Source organism: Manis javanica, chromosome 4 (assembly GCF_040802235.1).
Source record: "Manis javanica isolate MJ-LG chromosome 4, MJ_LKY, whole genome shotgun sequence".
Taxonomy (NCBI): domain Eukaryota; kingdom Metazoa; phylum Chordata; class Mammalia; order Pholidota; family Manidae; genus Manis; species Manis javanica.
Window position 1 is genome coordinate 25,218,813 of NC_133159.1, and position 19,626 is coordinate 25,238,438.

General features: G+C 45.1%; 1 protein-coding gene across 5 annotated transcripts in view; it reads right to left on the reverse strand.

The window, feature by feature from the left end:
• CSMD2 (CUB and Sushi multiple domains 2) overlaps window positions 1–19,626 on the reverse strand; it is a 600,037-nt gene that overhangs the window by 76,646 nt on the left and 503,765 nt on the right. For all 5 annotated transcript variants that reach the window (XM_073233614.1, XM_073233613.1, XM_037010709.2 and 2 more), the window contains 6 exons: window positions 18,089–18,298; window positions 12,911–13,099; window positions 9,510–9,687; window positions 8,025–8,170; window positions 4,366–4,446; window positions 3,780–3,893 (listed from right to left, as the gene is read on the reverse strand). In XM_073233614.1, coding sequence (XP_073089715.1) covers window positions 3,780–3,893; window positions 4,366–4,446; window positions 8,025–8,170; window positions 9,510–9,687; window positions 12,911–13,099; window positions 18,089–18,298 — 918 coding nt within the window. The remainder of the gene's footprint in view (window positions 1–3,779; window positions 3,894–4,365; window positions 4,447–8,024; window positions 8,171–9,509; window positions 9,688–12,910; window positions 13,100–18,088; window positions 18,299–19,626) is intronic.

Consider the following 19,626-nt stretch of genomic DNA (forward strand, 5'->3'; position numbering starts at 1 on the left):
CTTTCTTCTAAGTAGGTTTTCCAATGTCATTTATTTGTCCAGTTGTCTTTATATTTTTTACTTTCTACAGTCAGTGTTGTTTAGATTTACTACACACTTACTGCTTTCTTGACTAATTACTTTTTTGCATCTGAACCACTCTATTCATATTCATTTTTTTCTTGATGAATGTGGCAGATATTTCCAGTGTTTACCAATATCAGATTGCCTTTTATTTCCTGATCATATAAAGAAGCTTCACTTTCCATCCATGTGCCTATTTCTGGCCAATGAAGTATGACTGGAATAACATGTGTCACTTTGGGGCTGAGGAAGTGAAAAGCCCTTATGTGGATATGCTTTCTTTCTCTTACCCTACTGCCATGTAGGATCAAGGGGGAGGCCTAGTTTTCAGAGAGGAACATAAGACTCAAGTAGCCTGGATCATTAAAGTCACAGGCTCTGTTGAGTCACTGGACTATAGCAAATTTTGCCTGAAGAAGAAATAATACATTGTTGTATTAACCACTGAGACGTTGTTAAGCTGCTTGTTATTGCAACATATGCCTGTCCTATTCTGACTAATGCACTAAAATATAACCGCTAGTTATGCTTTTAGTAAGTCAGTAATTTTACCTAGTTTTTATGCATTTGAAGATTTCAGTAATTCATTTTCACAATTAAATGATAATCTGGCTGCGTTTAGAATTTCAGTTTACAATTATTTTTCCTCCTGCATTTTATTTTTTGGCTGATGCAATTATGCTGAGTCTGATTTGTCCTTTCTTTATAATGGCTATAACATTTTTTATGTTGATGTTCTATAGTTACACTGTGATATTTTTAGATTTGAATTTCACCAAATTTTCTATATTGCCATAGTAAAAGACATGCTTATGGGACAATAGAAAATGTTTGGTTCTTGCCATAGGAGATTAGAACTTCATTGGACAGGGAATTAGCTGAGGTAGAAAGGAACAGAATAAAGCCAAAAGGTGAAATGAAGTTATATTGAAGAGACTATGAACAGAAAAACATTCTATGTTCCTGGACTAGAAGACTTACTATTAGTAAGATGGCAATACCACCCAGACTGATGTATGGATTCAACTTAACCTTTATAAAAATTCTAGCTGGCTTCTTTACAGATATTGATTGATCCAAAAATTCATATGGAAATTCAATAGATCTAGGATATCCAAAATAATCTTGAGAAAGAAGAACACAGTTAGAGGACTCACACTTCCTGATTTTAAAACATACTACAAAGCTATAGTAATCAAGACAGTATGGTACTAGCATAAGGATAGACTTATAGATCAAAAGAATAGAATTGAGGATAAAGAAACAAACTCCCAAATTTATAGTCAATTGATTTTTGATAGGGTGCCCCCCCCACCAAGGCAATTCACTGGGGAAAGAATAGTCTTTCAAATAAATGGTGCCAGGACAACTGGATAGCCACATACAATAGAATGAAGTTGGACCCCTACCTCACATCATGTATAAAAACTAAATCAAAACAGATGAAAGACCTAAATATAAGAGTTAAAACTACAAACTCTTAGAAGAAAACAAAGATGTAAATCTTCTTGACCTTGGATCAGGCAATGATTTCTTAGATATAACAGCAAAAGCACAAGCAAACAAATGAAAAAAATATAAATTGGGTATCATCAAAATCAACTATTTTTTTTGCTTTAAAGAACACCATCAAGAAAATGAAAAGACAACCCACAGAGTGGGAAATTTTTTTTTCAAATCACATACATGATAAGGGACTTGTATCTAGAATACATAAAGAATTACAACTCAACAATAAGAAGAAAAATGACCTAGTTAAAATGGACAAAGGGTCTGAATAGACAAATCTTTAAAGAAGATACACAAATGGACAATAAGCACATGAAAAAATGCTCAACATCATCGGCTATCAGGAAAATATGAATCGAAACCACAGTGGGGAGCCTTTTACATCTACTAGGATAGTTTTAATTAAAAAGTCATAATTATAATAGAGGATGTAGAGAATTTGGAACTGATGGTGGGCATGGAAAATGATTCAGCCACTGAGGGAAATAGTCTGGAAGTTCCTCAAAAGTTTAAACATAATGTTACCACATGACCCAGCAATTCTACTCCTAGATACATACCTAGAGAAATGAAAACATGTTTACACAAAAACTTGTACATGAATGTTCATGACAGCATTATTCATAATATCCAGAAGTAGAAACAACTTAAATATCATCAACTGATAAATGGATAAATAAAATGTGGTATCTATACAATGTAACATTCTTTGGCAATAAAAAGGAATGAACTGTGTCCTATATTTGAAACCAACATAAGATTGTATGTCAACTATACTTCAAAAAAATATAAAGGGAATGAAGTACAGATACATGGTACAATGTGGATGAACCTTGAAAACATTATGTTAAGTGAAAGAAGTCAGTCATAAAAGACCGCACATTGTAGGATTCCATTTATATGAAATATCCAGAATAGGCAAATTCGTGGAGACACAAACTAGGTTGGTTGCCAGACCTGAAGAGGCTGGAAGGAAATGGGAACTGACTGTTGATGGGTACAAGGTTTCTTTTTGGGGTGATGAAAATGCTCTAAAACTGGTGTGGTAATGGTTGCAAAATTGAATATACTACAAGCCTTTGAAGCATACACTTCAGGTGGGTTAGTTGCATGGCATATTGGGATAATTCATATACCCCAATACAACTAAAAAGACTATGAACAGTCACATCTTGAGAAGCCAAGTTCAACACTGAGTCCCAGAGGGAAGCATGAGGCTGAGGATGGGGAGTAAAGCTAAGAAGATTGGAGCCGTGGAGACACAGAAACAGTCAGAGATGAGAAAGTAAGGCTGGAGCAAGTCATGGAAGTCCTGGAGCAGGATGAAGGCAAAAGTTCACTTTTACTGGGGGCTGGGTGTTCTCTATGTGGGTGGGTCAGCTCAAGTGAAATAATACCAAATTTCTCAATATATTGGGGGCAGCCTACTACTGGAGTTTGTGACCTCTCCCTTTCTCACTAATACTGCATATTGCAAATTCTCCCTACTCTTGCTTTCCAAAAGGTGAAGAAGTTGACCTGCTTATCCCTAGACCAATATTTGTTGGCTATAGTACTAGAAGCAGTAGTAGTACTAGTAACAATAACAAGAGCCCACACCGAGCAGTTACTACGTGCCAGGCATAGTTCTAAAGTGCTTTACATTATGAACCCATTTAATTCCTCATGATAAGGGCATGGCATCAGTGATATCAGTATCTTTCTTTTACAAATCAGAAAACCAAGGCACGGGACAGTTAGAATCTTGCGCTAGGTCAGATGCTGCATGAGTGGAGTGTGGTATTTTGGTCCTAGCTGGGACAACTTGGTAAAGTGAATTTATCTTATGTCAAGGCATTGCACTGGGATGAAGACAACTGTGGCCTCCTGGTTTCCTATTTCACACGCAGGAGCTGAGCACTTCTGCACGCCAGTGGGGCAAGCCCCACTCTGGGGCCCAGAACATCCTCCTCCCAGGATCAATATGTCATTTCCAGGGAATGCCAGTTAGAAAAAAGGAAGACAGAAATAAATGTGGTCATAATGGCCAATCTGTAGCCCCAGACCTAATGTCAGAGAATCTATCTAGAGCAAGCACTCATTCATCCAGACATTCATTAAGTGACCTTTTACTTTAAGGGCAGGGAATGGGGATACAAAGAGGAGTAAAACAGGGCTATGTTTTGGAGGAACTCTAGACCCATAAAGGCATGGCTCAGTGCTATTACCTTCACATATTGGGGGTGGCCCTTCAAACTGCAGGTAAGTTCCAAGTTTGCAAGTCAGGATTTCATTCCCCACCAAGGTAAAGCCAGGAAGGCACCTATAGCGTACGATGTCACCTGTCAGAGAGAGATCAATATGGGGATTCCCTGGAGAAGTCTGGGCAAGGCTGACTGGCCCTCCTTCCAGGCAGATAATCAGAGGTAGGTTGCATTCAATTCAGGCTTAACTAGCTCCACTCCAATCAAATGACCCGGACAGCTGCTACCCCTTCTCAGAGCTCAGTCTTGCTGAGCCTAGGAATGTTTCCACATTCCCAGAACTTTTTATACTGTCTTGCATGGATTTACTTCTCAAAAACACACTGACTTGAATCACAGAAGAAAACTGCTTTCCCAGCTCCTCTGCTTAGGTATGGCTAAAAGGAAAAAGATTGCATTTTGGGTGCAAACTCAGCTGATGGAATATCAGTCCTCTTGTACCAGGCCTACTGTTTCTCTCCCTTGCAGGAAGAAAGGAGCCTCGTTGGCCAGCCCCCGCCTCTACCCAGCTCCTTGCCAGCCCAGTCCTGGCTGCTTTGGGAGGGGGTACCTATGTTGAACTCTTCATTTTCTGTGACGACTTCGGCATTGGGGAGGATGGTGGGAGGAGGGCATTTGGTGAGTGGATAAGCTGAAAAGACAAAAGCAGACGAGTGGTGTAAGAACATCATTCTCAGAGCATGTAGTCATTCATTTGCTCAATGCCTCCCTTTCTCATTCTTCATTCATTCACACGGCAGATATTAATGAGTATTGATCTATATACAGGATAAGTTTAACCAAGCACTATATTTTACTTAACTACTGTCATTCTTTTTTTTTAATGCAAATACCAGCAACCATATTTTAGGACCAATCATAAAGGAGAGGGATCGAAGAAGCCAGTGACAGTCACTAGCACTGAAGCGAAGCAGAGAGAAGCATTTATTGGGTACCTTCTATATGTTAGGCACTTTCACACTCTGTCACCTTTAACTATCACAAGAGCTGCTCACCCTGAGAGCTGTTCTTACTCTACTTATGAGGAAGCTGGGATTCAGTAGGGCTCAGTTACTTCTTCAAGATCATAGGGGAGGTAAGCGGCCCAGGCAGGATTTGAATCCAGGCCTGGCTGCTCTCAAGTCCTGTTTTCCTTCCATTCCTCAACATCTAAATACTGTGTGTGGCTTATCTGAGGGCCCACTGAGGTCAGCTTGTTTCCCTCTGACCTTTGGCCAAACACTTCTGGCTTCAGTGGATTTTCTACACTGGAAACCATCCTCAGGGCAGACACTGGACTATATGTGGATGGTATTACTGAGGCCAAATTCACTGTGGGCTTCTAGGGTGGCTTTTATTCATTATCTATGAATTAATATAGTCAAGTGCTATTTAAGTGTTAGCTGCTGTGGCCATGGCTACTGCTGCAATTATTGTCATTTTCAAAGTGACCTCAATCCCTGCTATATTTTTTTGAAATAGCATTCTTCTTTTTTAAAAAAAATTACAAATCTAATACATCATCATTAGAGAAAAATGAGATTTTATATGAAAACAGTAAGAGAAAAGTTAAACTCATCCATTGCCCTCCCAGAGATAACCACTGTTGACCCTCTACTGAAGTTCTTAGAGCATATATGTTCTGCACATATAAATATTTATCTTTTACAAAGTTTGCATATATAACAAAATCATGTTATATATGTTGTGTTGATCCCTGTGCACTTACTAACATACTACAAGAATTTTCCCGTGTAATTAAATTTCTTAAAAAATGATTGAAATGACAATAAAGGATTTAATTATATGACTTACAAGAACTGATTTAATAGATACTTTGTTACTAACCATTTAGGTTTCCAAAGTTTTGCAGTTTAAAATAAAACTGTGATGAACATCCTCTTATATGTGCATCTTTTAGGCATTTTTTTTTCTCCTTTTTAAAAACTAGGAATGATGAAAGGGTATGGACTTTTTAAAGTACAGGCATCTCTTCCTGAATGTCAGTAATCCATTCCTGGAAATCAGATGTTCGGTGTAACAATGCTAACTAGGAGTGTATTCCCCATTACTTTAAATGGAAACAAATTACAATGTGTTAACCCCAGCCCCAAAAAGTATTTAAGACAATAAAATGTTATATATTCATGCAAGAAACCATTGTGCTAGAAGTTAAATACATGAAACACGACTTCTTGATCACCCAACAATTAGCATGATTCTATGTATTATCCCACACATACTTGCACACCTTCGTGCACCATGCAAACTTTCTCAGCTTGAGACACTGTCAAATCCTAGGCAAAACAGAGCAAAATACGGGAGACATGGGAATGTGTTTAGGGTAGCACTAGGAGGTACAGCACGGTTCATAATGAACGTCACACACATTGTTATAATGAAGACAGCATTAAAAAACTTACAGAAAGTTTTCTGTGGGCTTGTGCCCATCCCTGGAATAATTGTCCATGTTTACAGTTTGCAGAGCATTGCACATATTTGACTGGAAATCAGGAAAGCTTGGCTTTATGCCTGGCTCCACCTCCTCCATGTGAAAATGTTCACATGGAATTCTGACATTTTACCAATTGCAGTGAGTATAACTTGAGGCTTTTCTTGCATAGAGTTTTATTTAAAATGTTATATTATATTTTGATGTAACAGTCTTTTTTTTCTATAGATGTGTTGGCTGAAAAATGTACTGAGAGATACTAAAACTTTAGAAGTGTGGTCACTGAAACCAAGAGGCACTCTTGGAGTAACCAAGCAGGTCTAACCTTGATTTAAAATCAACCAGGGAGGACCATGCCTGATGCATCTGAGGCATAGGATTTCCATGTATTATTTGATTTAGCTCTGTGAGGTTAGGTAGTGATATTATCCCCACTTTGTGGATAATGAAATTGAGGCGTGGAAATGACAGACATGACAGACCCAATGTCACACAGCTTGTATGTGGCAGAGATTTGAACCCGAGTCTGTGTTGACTCTGAAGTCCACAGTCTCTCACTCTATAGTCAAGTCACATAGAGTCATAATGCCATAGCCTTAAAGCCTGGGTCCCATTAGTGGGGTGAGAGGTATTCCCAACAAGAGGGGCCTGGGTATGGAGGCAGACTGACAGGTGGGGTCTCATCTCTATATCATGCTCCCTGGGAATGGAGGCTAGAGCTGCTTATGCTCTGAGTATTGATGTTTCTCTTTGTCTCTGTTTGTCTGTCACCTCTTTCAAGGGTATAAGTCTGAATGTGTTCAAGTTTCTGTACGATGCAATAGCAGTGCGCAGTCCCGCAGAGCGCACAATGTAGAACCAAAAGGAATGGATTCTGTTCCCAGTTCTGTTCAAGCAGTTTTGGGCAAGCCTTCCTTGGCCCTCATTTTCTCATCTCTAAAGGGAGGTAAAAATATTTGCCTTACTACATCAATAATTCTTAGAAGTCATAAACCCTAAGCCCCTAATTCTATAGGTGAAGAAACTGAAGTCTCAAGTGGGGAGAACTCCACAAGGTCACACACCTGGCCCGAGGTGCAGCCAGGCATAAAGCCAAGCTTTCCTGATTTCTAGTGCAAATATATGCAATGCTCTGCAAACTGTAAACATGGAGAATTATTCCAGAGATGGGCACAAGCCCACAGAAAACTTTCTGTAAGTTTTTCTATGTTGTATTCATTATAACAAGCATGAGGAAATACTCAGGTCCATCAATGGACACATAGAAGAAAACGGGCTGGTGAGGATCAACGCACCCTGAATCTTTCATGCTCCTCTGGTCTGAATTCTCTGTGACTTCTTCATGCACAGCACTTCCCATGAGGTAAATAGAGGTCTTGGATTCCTTTGGATTGGAACAACCCTCTAGAAAGTGCTAAGGGGCAAGCTGGGGCACAGGCAAATGGAGAACTCAGCCAGTAGATGTGAGTGAGTGGAATGAGAAACCTCAACCTGCTGCCCCTAAGCTTGGGCTTGACCCCAAGGGTTGGCGTCATGTGCCTCCCTGCCCTAGTAATGTACAGGAGAAGGAAAACCAGCATTTATGGAACCCCGTGCAGGTGATTCCATGTAGGCTGACACATTTAATTCTTATAACTGTGTCCTCACTTGAGGACACTGAGGCTGAGAAGCTATATAACTTATTAAGAGTCACATGATGGGAATAGTGAAGCAGGGGTCAAGCTCAGCTCTGACTTGAGAGCCGGTTTCTTCCCGGCAGCCCAGGCCTCCATACTGACCGGCGAAGGCTATGGCAAAGATCCCAGCTGTGGCCACATCACGATGGAACTTGAGCAGGACCTGGTTGGACGAGCTGTGCAGTGTTTTCTTGGCTAAGTTTCGGGTGAAGACGCCAAGCTGTGGAGCTGTCTGCTGTGGCCCATCCCTGCAGGTAGGAAAGAAGGTCCTGGCATGCCATGAGTTATCTTGGCGGCCTGCTTCACCCGGTGCTACCAGTGGCCTTAAGAGACCCTGAGTGGGTGGCTGTGACCCTTCTTCACCCGGTGCTGCCTTTCTTCAATGTCCTACACACCTCTGTCCAATCTCTCCCAACTCAGTCACCCAACAAAGCTGAGAGTCAGTGAAGCCCACATTGATTCCTCATTCACCTGATTGTTATGAGCCTAGTTTCCTTAATGGGCTCCTGGGGTACAGTCTCACCCACAGGAGGAGCCACTGAGCAGGCCTGTGGTTACTGCAGGCGCTCGCAGTCTGAGGCAGCGATAGGGCAGGGCTAAGGGAGAGGTGTGGGAAGCCCGCGCTGCCCTCCACCAGCCCCTTTACCTTGCTCCCCGAGGCAGGAGCCATACCATGTTGCCTTTCTAGACACAGGATTTCTTCCCTGAAAATTATTTAGTCTGTTCTTGGCCATTGCCTGCGAATTGAGCTGGAAATCAATTCAGAACTGTCTGGTTACAGTTATCCAGCCCTGGGAATTTTGGGAAGAATTTTATTTCTGCTGATTCCCAGAATGGAGTAATCTCCAAAGGAATTTTTAAATGATGTCTTTGTTTAATGATCCAGTGGTCTGGAAAGAACTGTCTAGGAAACTACACTTATTAACATACTGTATTCCCATTTTAAAATTAAATCAAGATACTCTAACATTATTACTTAGAGCTGAGCTGTCAATTTGGTAACCACTGGCTACAGGTGACTATTTACATTTAAACTAAAATTAAATAAAGTTTCAAACACAGGTCCTCAGTCACTCTCATTACATTTGAGTATGCAACAGCCACCTGCAGCCAGTGGCTACCTTGTTGGACGGATCAGACACAGAACACTTCCATCCCTGCAGAAAGTGCTGTCGGATAGCACAGGTTCAGCATGAGATGACTGGGGTGACTTCATATAGCTCTACCCCAAAGCTCTTTAGTCTGCGTAGCTTATCTTGGGTAAATGCAGAATATTGGTTTGGACTTGAAACACTGAGCGAAGTCTGTGTATCTATGCTTGTTGACTCCCATTCACTCACCCACTGATATTCTGACCCTCAGCAGGTCTCCAGGGAAGGAGCCCCTGCCCTCCCACCTCTCCCTTCAAGGAGTCATAAGGGCTAATTGAAGCTGAGCCCTTATTTACTATGCTTATTTGAAAGCCAGGAGGCTGACAACCATTTAAACCCATTCGGCTCATTTTTCTGAACAAATAGGTGGGCAATTCAGTTCAGAGCCCAGCTAACACCCCTTTCTAATTGGCGGTCGACACAGCAGCTGGCCTACCAGACAGTGATGACGTCTCCGGAGGGCTCCGTCTGCAGCAGGCTGAGGTTGAGGCGGACGCCATGACCAATGGGCACGGCGATCAGCCAGACACAGTCCTGGGAGCTGGAGTATGGACTGGGGAAGCCAGGCGAGTACACAGTGCCGTTGAAGGAGGTGATGTTCCCACCGCAGGGGACTGCCAGGGAGGGGACACAAACAGATCAGTGCTGGAGATCACCCCCCAGCTGAGAATTCAGATGCCTTCCCAATGTGGTCCCAACTCCCAGCACAGATCACCCTGCTCAAGGAGTCAGGCAGATGGGGGAGGAGATGGCTGAGGATGGCCATGCCTGGCTTTCCCCACCAGCCCCAACGCACTGCTCCCCAGCTGGCCCACAGTCTCCCATGCAGGGGCCTCTGTGGGCCCGCCTCAGCCCCCAGCTCCCTCTTTCCCTTTCTCGTGGATGACACCTGCCCACAAGCAAGGACACACTAAAGTTGCTCCTTCTCCCTTCCTAGGAATGGGCAGCTGTTAGAGTCAGGGCTGTAGTACTTTTGCTGCTAAGACCTAAGAAACTACGAAGGTGTCTCTTTTTTTTCTGGGATTCTTAGAGTGGTACTTTTGGTTTTGACTTATGAGTTGAGGAAAGCTGTGGTGAGGCTAAGGTGGGGTTTGAATCATGACTATCCCACTTACTGACCAGGTAACCTTAGACAGTAGCTTAGTCTCTCTTTCTTCACCTGTAAAATGGGACTAAGCACCCCCATCACAGGATGGTGGTGGTTAGGTGAACTGTGTAGGTGAGATGTTCAGCTTAGTTACATAGCTCACAGAAAAGGCATTTGCTGCATAGGTATGGTCCTCTCTCCTTATTGTTCTGTCCCCCAAAAGTGATACCAATTTTAGACTCACTCTGGTCTAGGCATTAGGTAGGTGAGTAAACAAGCCTTGACATTTCCATAGTGCTCACATTTAGTCACCAAGAAGAAAGAAAAAGGGATTCTAGGGATAACAAACAAAAACCCAAAACAAATAAACAACAAAACCCTGGTCTAGACTAATGAGTGCATTTGGTTGGCATGGGCCATCAAGCAGACATCTGAATGGGGGCTGACCAGGCTGAGGAGAAAGAATCCTAATGCCTCCAAGCAGAGGACAGGGGTCCTGTAAGTGCATATGCATCTCAGAAGGCTATGCAAGGACATCCCATCCTACATGTGGCTTGGGGAGACAAGGGGGAGCAAAGTCATCACGGTGCACGGTTCTGTTCCAGGCACTTGCAACCCACTGGGCTACAGCTGGTATACTGGCCTCTACAGCCCCAGGTGGAGCACGCCATCAACGGGGTCAACACGGAATGCTGCGGGAACACAGGACTCAGCTGTGTTGGGTAGGGAGGATTCCTGGTAGAATTCATATTTAGACCCAGACCTGATAGATGACAAGGGCTAAGCAGGCAAGGCAGAGAGGAGAGGAATGTTGTGTGAAGCAGGGGCAGCATGTGCTAAGGACCAGAGGCAAGAGAAGATGGCATGTTGGGAAACTGCAAGTATTTCAGCTTAGCTGGAGCATCGACTTTGAGTAGAGAATATTGGGAGGTAAGCAGTGACTAGGCCCAAGGTTTGGGATTTACCCCAAGGGAGAAGGGGAAGCCTTACTGGCTTCTGAGCAGGGGAGCATCTGGAGTATACTGACGGTTTTGAAGGCATGCTCTCGCTACATTACGAAAAATGGATTGAGGAGTATAAGACTTGAGGTGGGGAGACCAGCCAGGAGCCTCGTCTAAGTGGTGGCCTGGATTAAGGTAGAGGCAGTGGACAGAGAGTGTGGAGGCATCAGTACATAGAATGAGGAGGACTTGGGGAATATGTCAGATAATGAAGACTGACAGTGCCCAAATTAAGGGCTGAGTAACTGCGTGACTAGAGGTGCCCTTCATTAGATGAGGATTTCAATTTAATGGCAGAAAGATGGTGAGTTAAGGTTCTAATATGTTGGGATTTAGATGCCTCTGGATAAGTCCAGATACTTAGTAAGGAATCAGATACACAGGCATAGATCTTGGGAATGCAAGGTTGCAGATAAAGATGGCCTTGGAGACATGGAAAAAGATGATGGAAAGAAGAGAAGAGAGTCTTAGGAAAAAACTTCAAAGCGCAACACTTAATTGGCAGACAAAGAAAAAGATCGTCCAACAGGTGGCACAGGCAGAAAGGTAGCTGGAAAGAGACTATGGAGTCAAGGAAACCAAGGGAAGAACTTTGTGTGCGAAAACACTGTTCTTTTCTCTCTCCTCTGATGCTGTAAGAAATCAAACAAGGAATAGAAAGGAATAAAAGGAAAATGGTCCACAGAGAAGCTGGTCACACAGCAAGTGAGCAAACAACAGCCCTAGAATGATGGACCGGCTATGTACAGAGACAGTTCTGAAAATCCGGAAAACTAACTAGGGGTTTAATAGTTTTAGAAATTACCATCCTGTATTCTAATTCCAGAGCAGCTCAGTTCTACAAACAAGATCTGTTTCTTTGCAGAGTTCATACTGGGAGCTCACCGTCTGTGAGCCAGTTTCTGTGCTGGGCATGTCACATGAGCCATCTCCAAGCCCTCCAGCTTTCAAAAAGTGGACTGAGAAGTGCCATTGTACTTAGGAGGAAACTGAGGCTCAGAGAGGTTGAGGTGGTTCAGGAACGGAGCCCAGGGTGACCTGCCCCCAGAGCCAGGGCTCTTTCTCTGAAACTATACCATTTCCCTGCCAAACCTTCCCCTTTCAAGACAAATCCCAGCTTCTGCACGAAAATGCTGGGCTACAAGAGTGAAAAGGGAAGGAAAGTAGAACTGAGGTGCGCAGACGGACACAGCAAGAGCACAGCCTCTCCTCTTCGTCCAGCCTGGTTCTGGTTAATGAAGACCCTGGAAAATGCCGCTCTAGCTCCGTTCCCTACTGTTACCAACAGATCTCTCTGGCCCATGTAGGAGAAAGAGGATAAAGGGGTGGGGGCAGGTGAAGAAGGGAACCATGCGTTTCCCAGGAAGTGACCTTGGTCCCCTCTCCCCTTGGGCAGGTGCCATGGTTAGCTTTCCCTCCCCTGCTGCATACCGCTGGCTCCTGCGCCCTCACGTGGGCCTCCCTTCTGGCGGGACACCTAGCTCAGCAAGTCAGATCTCCCAAGGGCTGAGTATGCGTTCCCTTCACTGTGGCCCGCATCCCCTCTTGGTCCTCCCTAGCACTGGCAGAGAGCTCTGTCCCCAGGACCCTTCCCTGGATAGGCTGTGCCCCTTCCATAGGAAAACAGGATGGACAAGGATTGCCTGGACCTCCGAGCATGCGTGACTCCAAGGAGCAGGCAGGCGAGCGTGGGAGTGCTCTGGATCAGTTCCCCTGGGAAGACTCGTCAAGGATGATGGGGGGACATACCTTCACACCTGGGCAGGGGGTGGTCCCAGTTCCGGTTGGTGCCGTGTTGACATGTGAGGACGGGGTGGCCCATCAGTTGATATCCCGGGAGGCACTCGAAGGTCACTGACTGTCCGACGTTGTAGCCAGCTCCCCTCACCATGCCATTGGCAAAGGGCTCTGGGTCTGGGCACTCTTGAAGTTCATAGGCTGGAAAAGATCATGAGAGAAGCTTCCTTTATTCTCTCTGGGCATTTTCTCCCCAGCCAGAATATAGACGTGGCAAGCTAGCATAGTGGTGAAGCCCCAACATGTGGACTCAGATGGACCTCTGTCATTTACCAGTTGTTGGTTTGTGGCAAGTAATTGAACTTCTCCATGCCATAGTTTCCTTATTTAGAAAGTGGTTATTGGGAGGATTAAGTACGAGAATATACACATAGCTGTTTGCGCAGTACTGGCACGTGGTGAAAGCTCAATAAATATTATTATTATTATTTCCATGGGAAGAGGAGGCCCCAGGAAGACAGGGCTAGGTTGAACCATTGTTCCTTGAGCATCTCTGGGGCTGGCATTGGCTTCAGTTCTTTCACATTTTTTACCTCATTTGACCATGACAACGATGACCAAGATCATAAACACAGGAAGCCATCAGGTGAGAACTTGAGTGGGGTCTTTCTGACTCAGAAATTAGAACCTATCAGGAAGGAAGAACTTTGGTGGGTGGAGGCCAAACCTGTGGCAAGGAGAGAAACTTTTCAGAGGGAACAGCTGGGTCAAAAGGAATGTCTGCCTGTCATACAAGGAAGTCCCTCCAAAGAGCAAGAACGCTGCTGACCCAGAAGGACATGCCTCAGTGGAAGGAGCTGAGGTCCAGCCGGGGGGAGATGCTGCTGAGGGATGTGCACAGCCGGTGGTTAATCAGATCCACCGGACAGAGGACAGCCTTTGTGGCCGTGATTGGGCCCACCCTACACAGGAAATCAGCCGTGGGAGTAGCCTGGGGGTGCCTACGGCAGGAATTCTCAGTGGAAGTGACTGAGGCCAATGAGTGCAACATGGAAGCCCCTGTGGTGCTGGGCCTCTTGATGGTCTAGGTGTCCTGGGCTGTCTGGGCCTCCTGATAAGCTAGGCATCCTTGACTGTGAAACTGGGAACTGAGGAGGGCTCAGGGGCTGGTCAGGGGTCCGTCAGGCTGGCCCCTTTCCCCTGCTGATGTCTAGCTAACTGCCTACTCTCACATTCCCCCCTCAAGGACTCAGGACTCTGCAGTCTTTTAGGAGAAAGGCGAGGAGTCACTTCTGGACCTGATTCCTGCTGAGAAGGGGCGATGTTGTCTTCAGAGTCTGGAGCCCGTGCTGTCTGTCAGGAGTGGGAGGAGGGAGGCGCAGCTCCTGGCTTCAAAGAAAAAATAATGCCAACCTCACCCTAACAGCGGGGCTGCTTCAGTTTCCAGACAGCCTGCTCTCCAATCTTGAAAGTGTACTTTCTGCTTTCACCCAATAAATTCCTTGCTGCTGTTTCTTGCTGTCTGGTTTCTTGACTGAATTCTTTCCTTTGAGAAGACAAGAATCGGGGAAACAACACGTTTCTCCGGTAACAGAAGTGCGTGCATTCATCACACATATTAATAGCAATGATCATGAAGCTGGCATTTTCTAAGCACTCCCTCTGTGATGGTGGCTGCTTTGGGGATTTTTATTCAGTATCTTACTGGGGGTTCTCAGTGGGAAGAATTGGGCAGGTTTCACTGGTAAATCATCAGGGTGATCGGTCTATCAGAAGATGGAGCACCTGGAGTGGGTGGGGTAGGCTGGCCAGCCCAAGGCGCCATGTGGCCCTGCCAGCGGCCGGGGGCCTGGGTCTTCTGGCAAACGAAAGCCTTAGTAGAAGTGGGAGCTTGCTGCCAAGTGAGGTGACTGGATGGACGGGTTGGGCCTTTAAAGAGAAGCCTCAGAGGCAACAGGGGGTCTCAGCGATGACGAGGAACCTGAAGAGAGTGGCTACGTGGTGGAAGCCGGGAGCAGCCTCGAGGAGAGAGGCCGGTCTGTCTGACAGGAGTGCTCCATGTGGGAGCTGCGTTCTTCAGAAAGGGAGACACTTAAGTGAGAGTCCCTGGACTACTTTCAAACTGAGGAGAACCTCAGGGCCTGTTCCACCTGAAGAAACGTCAAAGAGAGATTGGGCCTATAAGGCAGAAATGAAGCGTTAAGAGGTGGACTTGTGAGCTTTCCCATGGAAGGGTCCTCAGGGAGTGCAGCCGGGTCTGTCCCAAAGAGAGATGCTACAGCGGGAAGGGACAGAATTTCAGAAGAAGTGTCATAACTGAAATAATGATGATGGTGCCTAACAGTCGGAAGTTACACGTCTTCTCATTTCCTACATTTTTTTTAAACATGATCTCCCGAGAAGTTTTAATGAAACAAGTAAAATCTGTCAGACCGGGAGGCTTCAGCAGGAGTAGCTTATGTGTTACTAAAGAATTTATGGGACTATTTCCAGAGAAAGGAAAGGAAAACCATAGCCTACGAAGTTCAGCGTGTCCAATCAGAGGATTTTTGAGAAAAAGCCAGGAGTTGGATTTTCTCCAAAGGAATCTGAGGGACTGCAGAGAGTGGGGACAGGTGGCTCTTTTGGAAGCAGGTCTTTTCATAAAGGAAAAACCTGGGGTGGGTGGTCAGAGTGTATATTACAAGGTACAACTCCATGGGCTAAGGTGTAGGTGAAAAATGTGGGCCTGCCAGGCAGGGAGAATTATTTGGGCCTGTCAGGAATTGGGAGGCCTCAGAGGTGAAGGCTTGGAGAGTGTGGGAGGGGCTGGGCCCGAGAACAGGGCTCTGTGGGGGTGGGCAGGTCTCTTCTGTGGGATCTGAGGGATACAGAGGGACAGCACCTGCCAGGACAAGTGGGCTGTCACACAGGGAACTCAGGGAGAGTGTCTGGTCCCATGACATGGCACATGGACTCGGCAGGCAGGGCCCGTCACAGGGGCGGGGGCACAGTGTGTGGGAGGCCCCCGGTCACAGTGTGGGGTCACTGGTACCTGCATTACGCGTGAGGAGAAGCCTCAGGAGGAGCACCTGGGCCTGTGCGGGACTGTTCTGAGCTGACTTGTGTCCTCTCCAGTTCAGGCTGCAGTCCTAGCCTCTAACACCTCCGAATGGGACCTTATTTGGAGAGAGGGCCTTGACCTATCTACCTAATAGGTCATTAGGGTGGGCCCTGGTCCAATATGTCTGGTGTCCTTACAGAAAGGGGAAATTTGGAGACAAGCCAGGGAATTCCAGGCAGCCAGCGGATGGCTGGAAGCGAGAACAGTATGGGATATACTCCCGCTCTGCCCTCAGAAGGAACCAATCCTGCTGACACCTTGACTTCCAGCCCCCAGAACCATGAGAGAACAAATGTCTGCTGTTTAAGCCCCTGATCTGTGCTACTTTGTTGCAGCAGCCATACACACCGAGACACAGGGCAAGCTGACAGGCATGTGCCTGTCCAGAGGGTGGCAACACTGACCACATACTTGGGCCTGAGTCTCTCTGTGCCAGACCCTGGCTGTCTGACGTATCATGGCCCGTTTGACAGCCCCGCGCTGCGTACTGAGGCTGTGTGCACTTAACGGGCACAGGCACCCTTAGTTAAGGTTGGCCTCTGTGACGCACAGCATCACTGTGTGTGGCAGCCCTATTGCTACCAAGGAAGCCAGCCCTCTCTGGGTAGGAGGCTCAGCTCCTCACTGCTTCATGGGCATGAGGCCCAGCTGCTCCTCCTGGCGCTTCCCAGGGGGTGATGAGCCCACCACACTCGCGGTAGCTCCTCTGACGGGGCAGCGCCTGTACAGCTGGCCCACGTGTGCCTATCTGGTGGGACACCCCTTAAGGCTTCCCCTAAATGACAAGTCCAAATCCTCAGCAGTATTCATCTCTGACAAGGGATGAAAAAGCCAGATATCAGAACATGTGAACAGAACATTCTGTTTATGTCGAAAACACAACCAGAAAAATTCATAGAACATTACCTATTTTTCACAGGTATATATAACATATGTATGTCAACTCAAGGAAAAAGATCTGATAAGACCATGTCAGAACAATAGTGGTTATTTCTGGGCAATAATCCTGGATTTGGAGGCTGTAGACAGAGAGCCTGGCCTTACCTCTAATGCTTCCATCTCTCCCTTCCTCCCTCCCTCCACCCCACCCTTTCTCTCTTGTTCTTTTTTTAACAAGGTGAGTGCATTTGTGAATTATTTGTGTAATTAAAAATTAACTTTAAGAAGGCAAATTGTGAAACAGTATTTATAATATGATCACATTTTAGTTAAAAATATAATATAGTTACAGCAATACATGTACAGAAAAAATGGTGAAATCAAACCGTTAAAAGTTGATATCTGTGCAGTGGGGTTGGAGATGGCATTTTGGGAGAATTTTGACTTTCCATCATGCACTCAGAAAACCATCTGTAATTTTTAATTTTCTTCTAAGCATGCACTAGCATTGGAAAAAATCTAAAAATGTGAAAAAAAAATTCACTGGAAGAATGTGGGAAAAGGGGTTAGAATAGATGGTTCAGTCAGTCACATGAGGGAAGCACCTGAGGGAGAAGTCGGGCCATCCAGGGCTGCCGTGTACGGCTGCACAGGTTGGGCCTGGTCTGCAGAGCCACAGTAAGGCCCTCACACAGGGGAAGCCTGCATCAGAGCAGAAGAGGCTTGTTCCAGTGCCAGTGTGCCAGGAGGAGTGGGCACTGTCACGATGTAAGGCTCAGTGGCCTTTCCTGGAATCCTCCATCACGTCATGGCTTTGACAAGTGTACCTGGGCCTGATATACAGGCGAGGAGCCAGAGGGAGTAAGCAAGCCTGTCAAGGCTGAGGGGAAGCGGCTGGCTGGACACTCAGGGATGCCTGAGAGGAAACTGATGGGTCGCTTCTTCAGGGGAAGCTGCTGGGCCTGGACAGAGGCGGAGCATCTGGGGATGCTGTTGGGTAGGCAGCTGGAAAAGGCTTGTCAGGTGCGGTTAGATGGCCTTGGTGGGGCCAGAAAGATGTGACTGAAAGGCAGCCCCCGTGGACAGGCCTGCCCTCCCCTCCTCAGCCCTTCCTGTGTTCTCTCTTTCCCGAGGGGGAAGGCCGGGAAGATGGGGGTTGTGGGTAGATGGGATGGACAGAGGAGCAAACGGGGACTTCTTGTCCTTACCCTGATACTCCAGCTTGAATCCTGGCCGGTTCTGGGAGTGGTCACTGTGGAAGTACACAGTGGTCTCGTGGGACGTGGAGAGCAGGGAGCTTGGAAGCTCACTTCCGCTGAATCTGCCCATGATGCGGCTGGTCTCATAGGGGCCATTCCGGATTTCTATGAAGTCGTGGTTGGGCTCGGTGGAGAAGTTCAGGAACTGGATATGAGCTCCTGGGAGCAAGACAGAGGCAGACAGTGCTGGAGGCAATACAGTCCTGCTTCAAATGTGCTGCCTCATGAAAATATTCCTTGCCAGAGTGCGTGTCCTGGCTACTGACTCCCGACTCAGGATTCCCAGAACACAATCTGGGAGTTACTGGTCCAGTCCAGTCTCTTGCCTTCAGGCAGGACCAAACTTAAAAGTATATTATTCATTGAAAATGAAAGTTATCAGTCATTTCTGAGCTCCGTCCAGACTGGAGTCCCTTTTAGTTTATTGAAAACAAAGTTCAGGGTTAACACCTGATTTAATTTGTGATTCATAGGCATGATATCAGTATATAGAATAGTTTTGCTAAAATATACTTGTTACTTAAAAAAATAACTACACCCAATCAAAGGACATGAACTTCAATACTGGTATTTTCTAGAACACTCATGATAATTCAAAAATTAGTAGAGTACATTGTCCTATCTCTTCTTTTAAGAAGCCAAGTAAAGTTTATATTTTGGGATCTTTTGGATTAATCAAAATCTCCTAACAACCCAACAGGCTAAATGGATCTAATTAAGCCCTTAGCTTACTTATATTATATCAATATAAGTATGTTAATAGTATATTAACTTATACTAAAGTTTTTTGGAGAATGGAGGTGAGAATATGAATATTTGTTTATTGGTAAGATTTCTACAAATTAGATTACTATTAAAAGTGATATTGAAGAAATACATTTACTGAGCATAGGAAAATGCCCACAATGTTAATTGTGAGTCTGATTGCAAAGTGGTATGTAGTGTTTAACTCTAATGTTTGTATTAAAAACTAGAAGAATAGTCATTGATTCACTAACAATATTTATTGGGCATTTGCCTTGCATCAGGGCTTTGCTAGGCATTGCACACGGATGAACAAGATTTACAAGTTCCTTGTCTTCATGGGGCTTACATTTTAATGGTGTAGACTAAGCTATTAGTGATTATCTCTGCATGGCAGGATTACAGATGATTTTTAATTTTTTTTATAATGTGCTCATCTGTACTTTCTACTTTGCTTAGAATGAGCACATATGTGTGATTTTTTTTGCATCTGATTATTTAAATAAAACAAAAATTTGGCATATAATGTTGAAGGCCCTTTGTGTCCCCTGCTGTCTCCCACTCCTCTCCTTCTCTCAACAGAGGCAGTTATTGTCATGAATTTGGAGAATATCCTTCCTGTTCACATTTTTAGATTCCGAAGGACATATCTGGTATATTTGTTTTACACATTTATGTAAATGTTATTGTACTGTATATACAGCTTTGTAAACTTATTTTTTATTCAATATTATGTTTTTCAA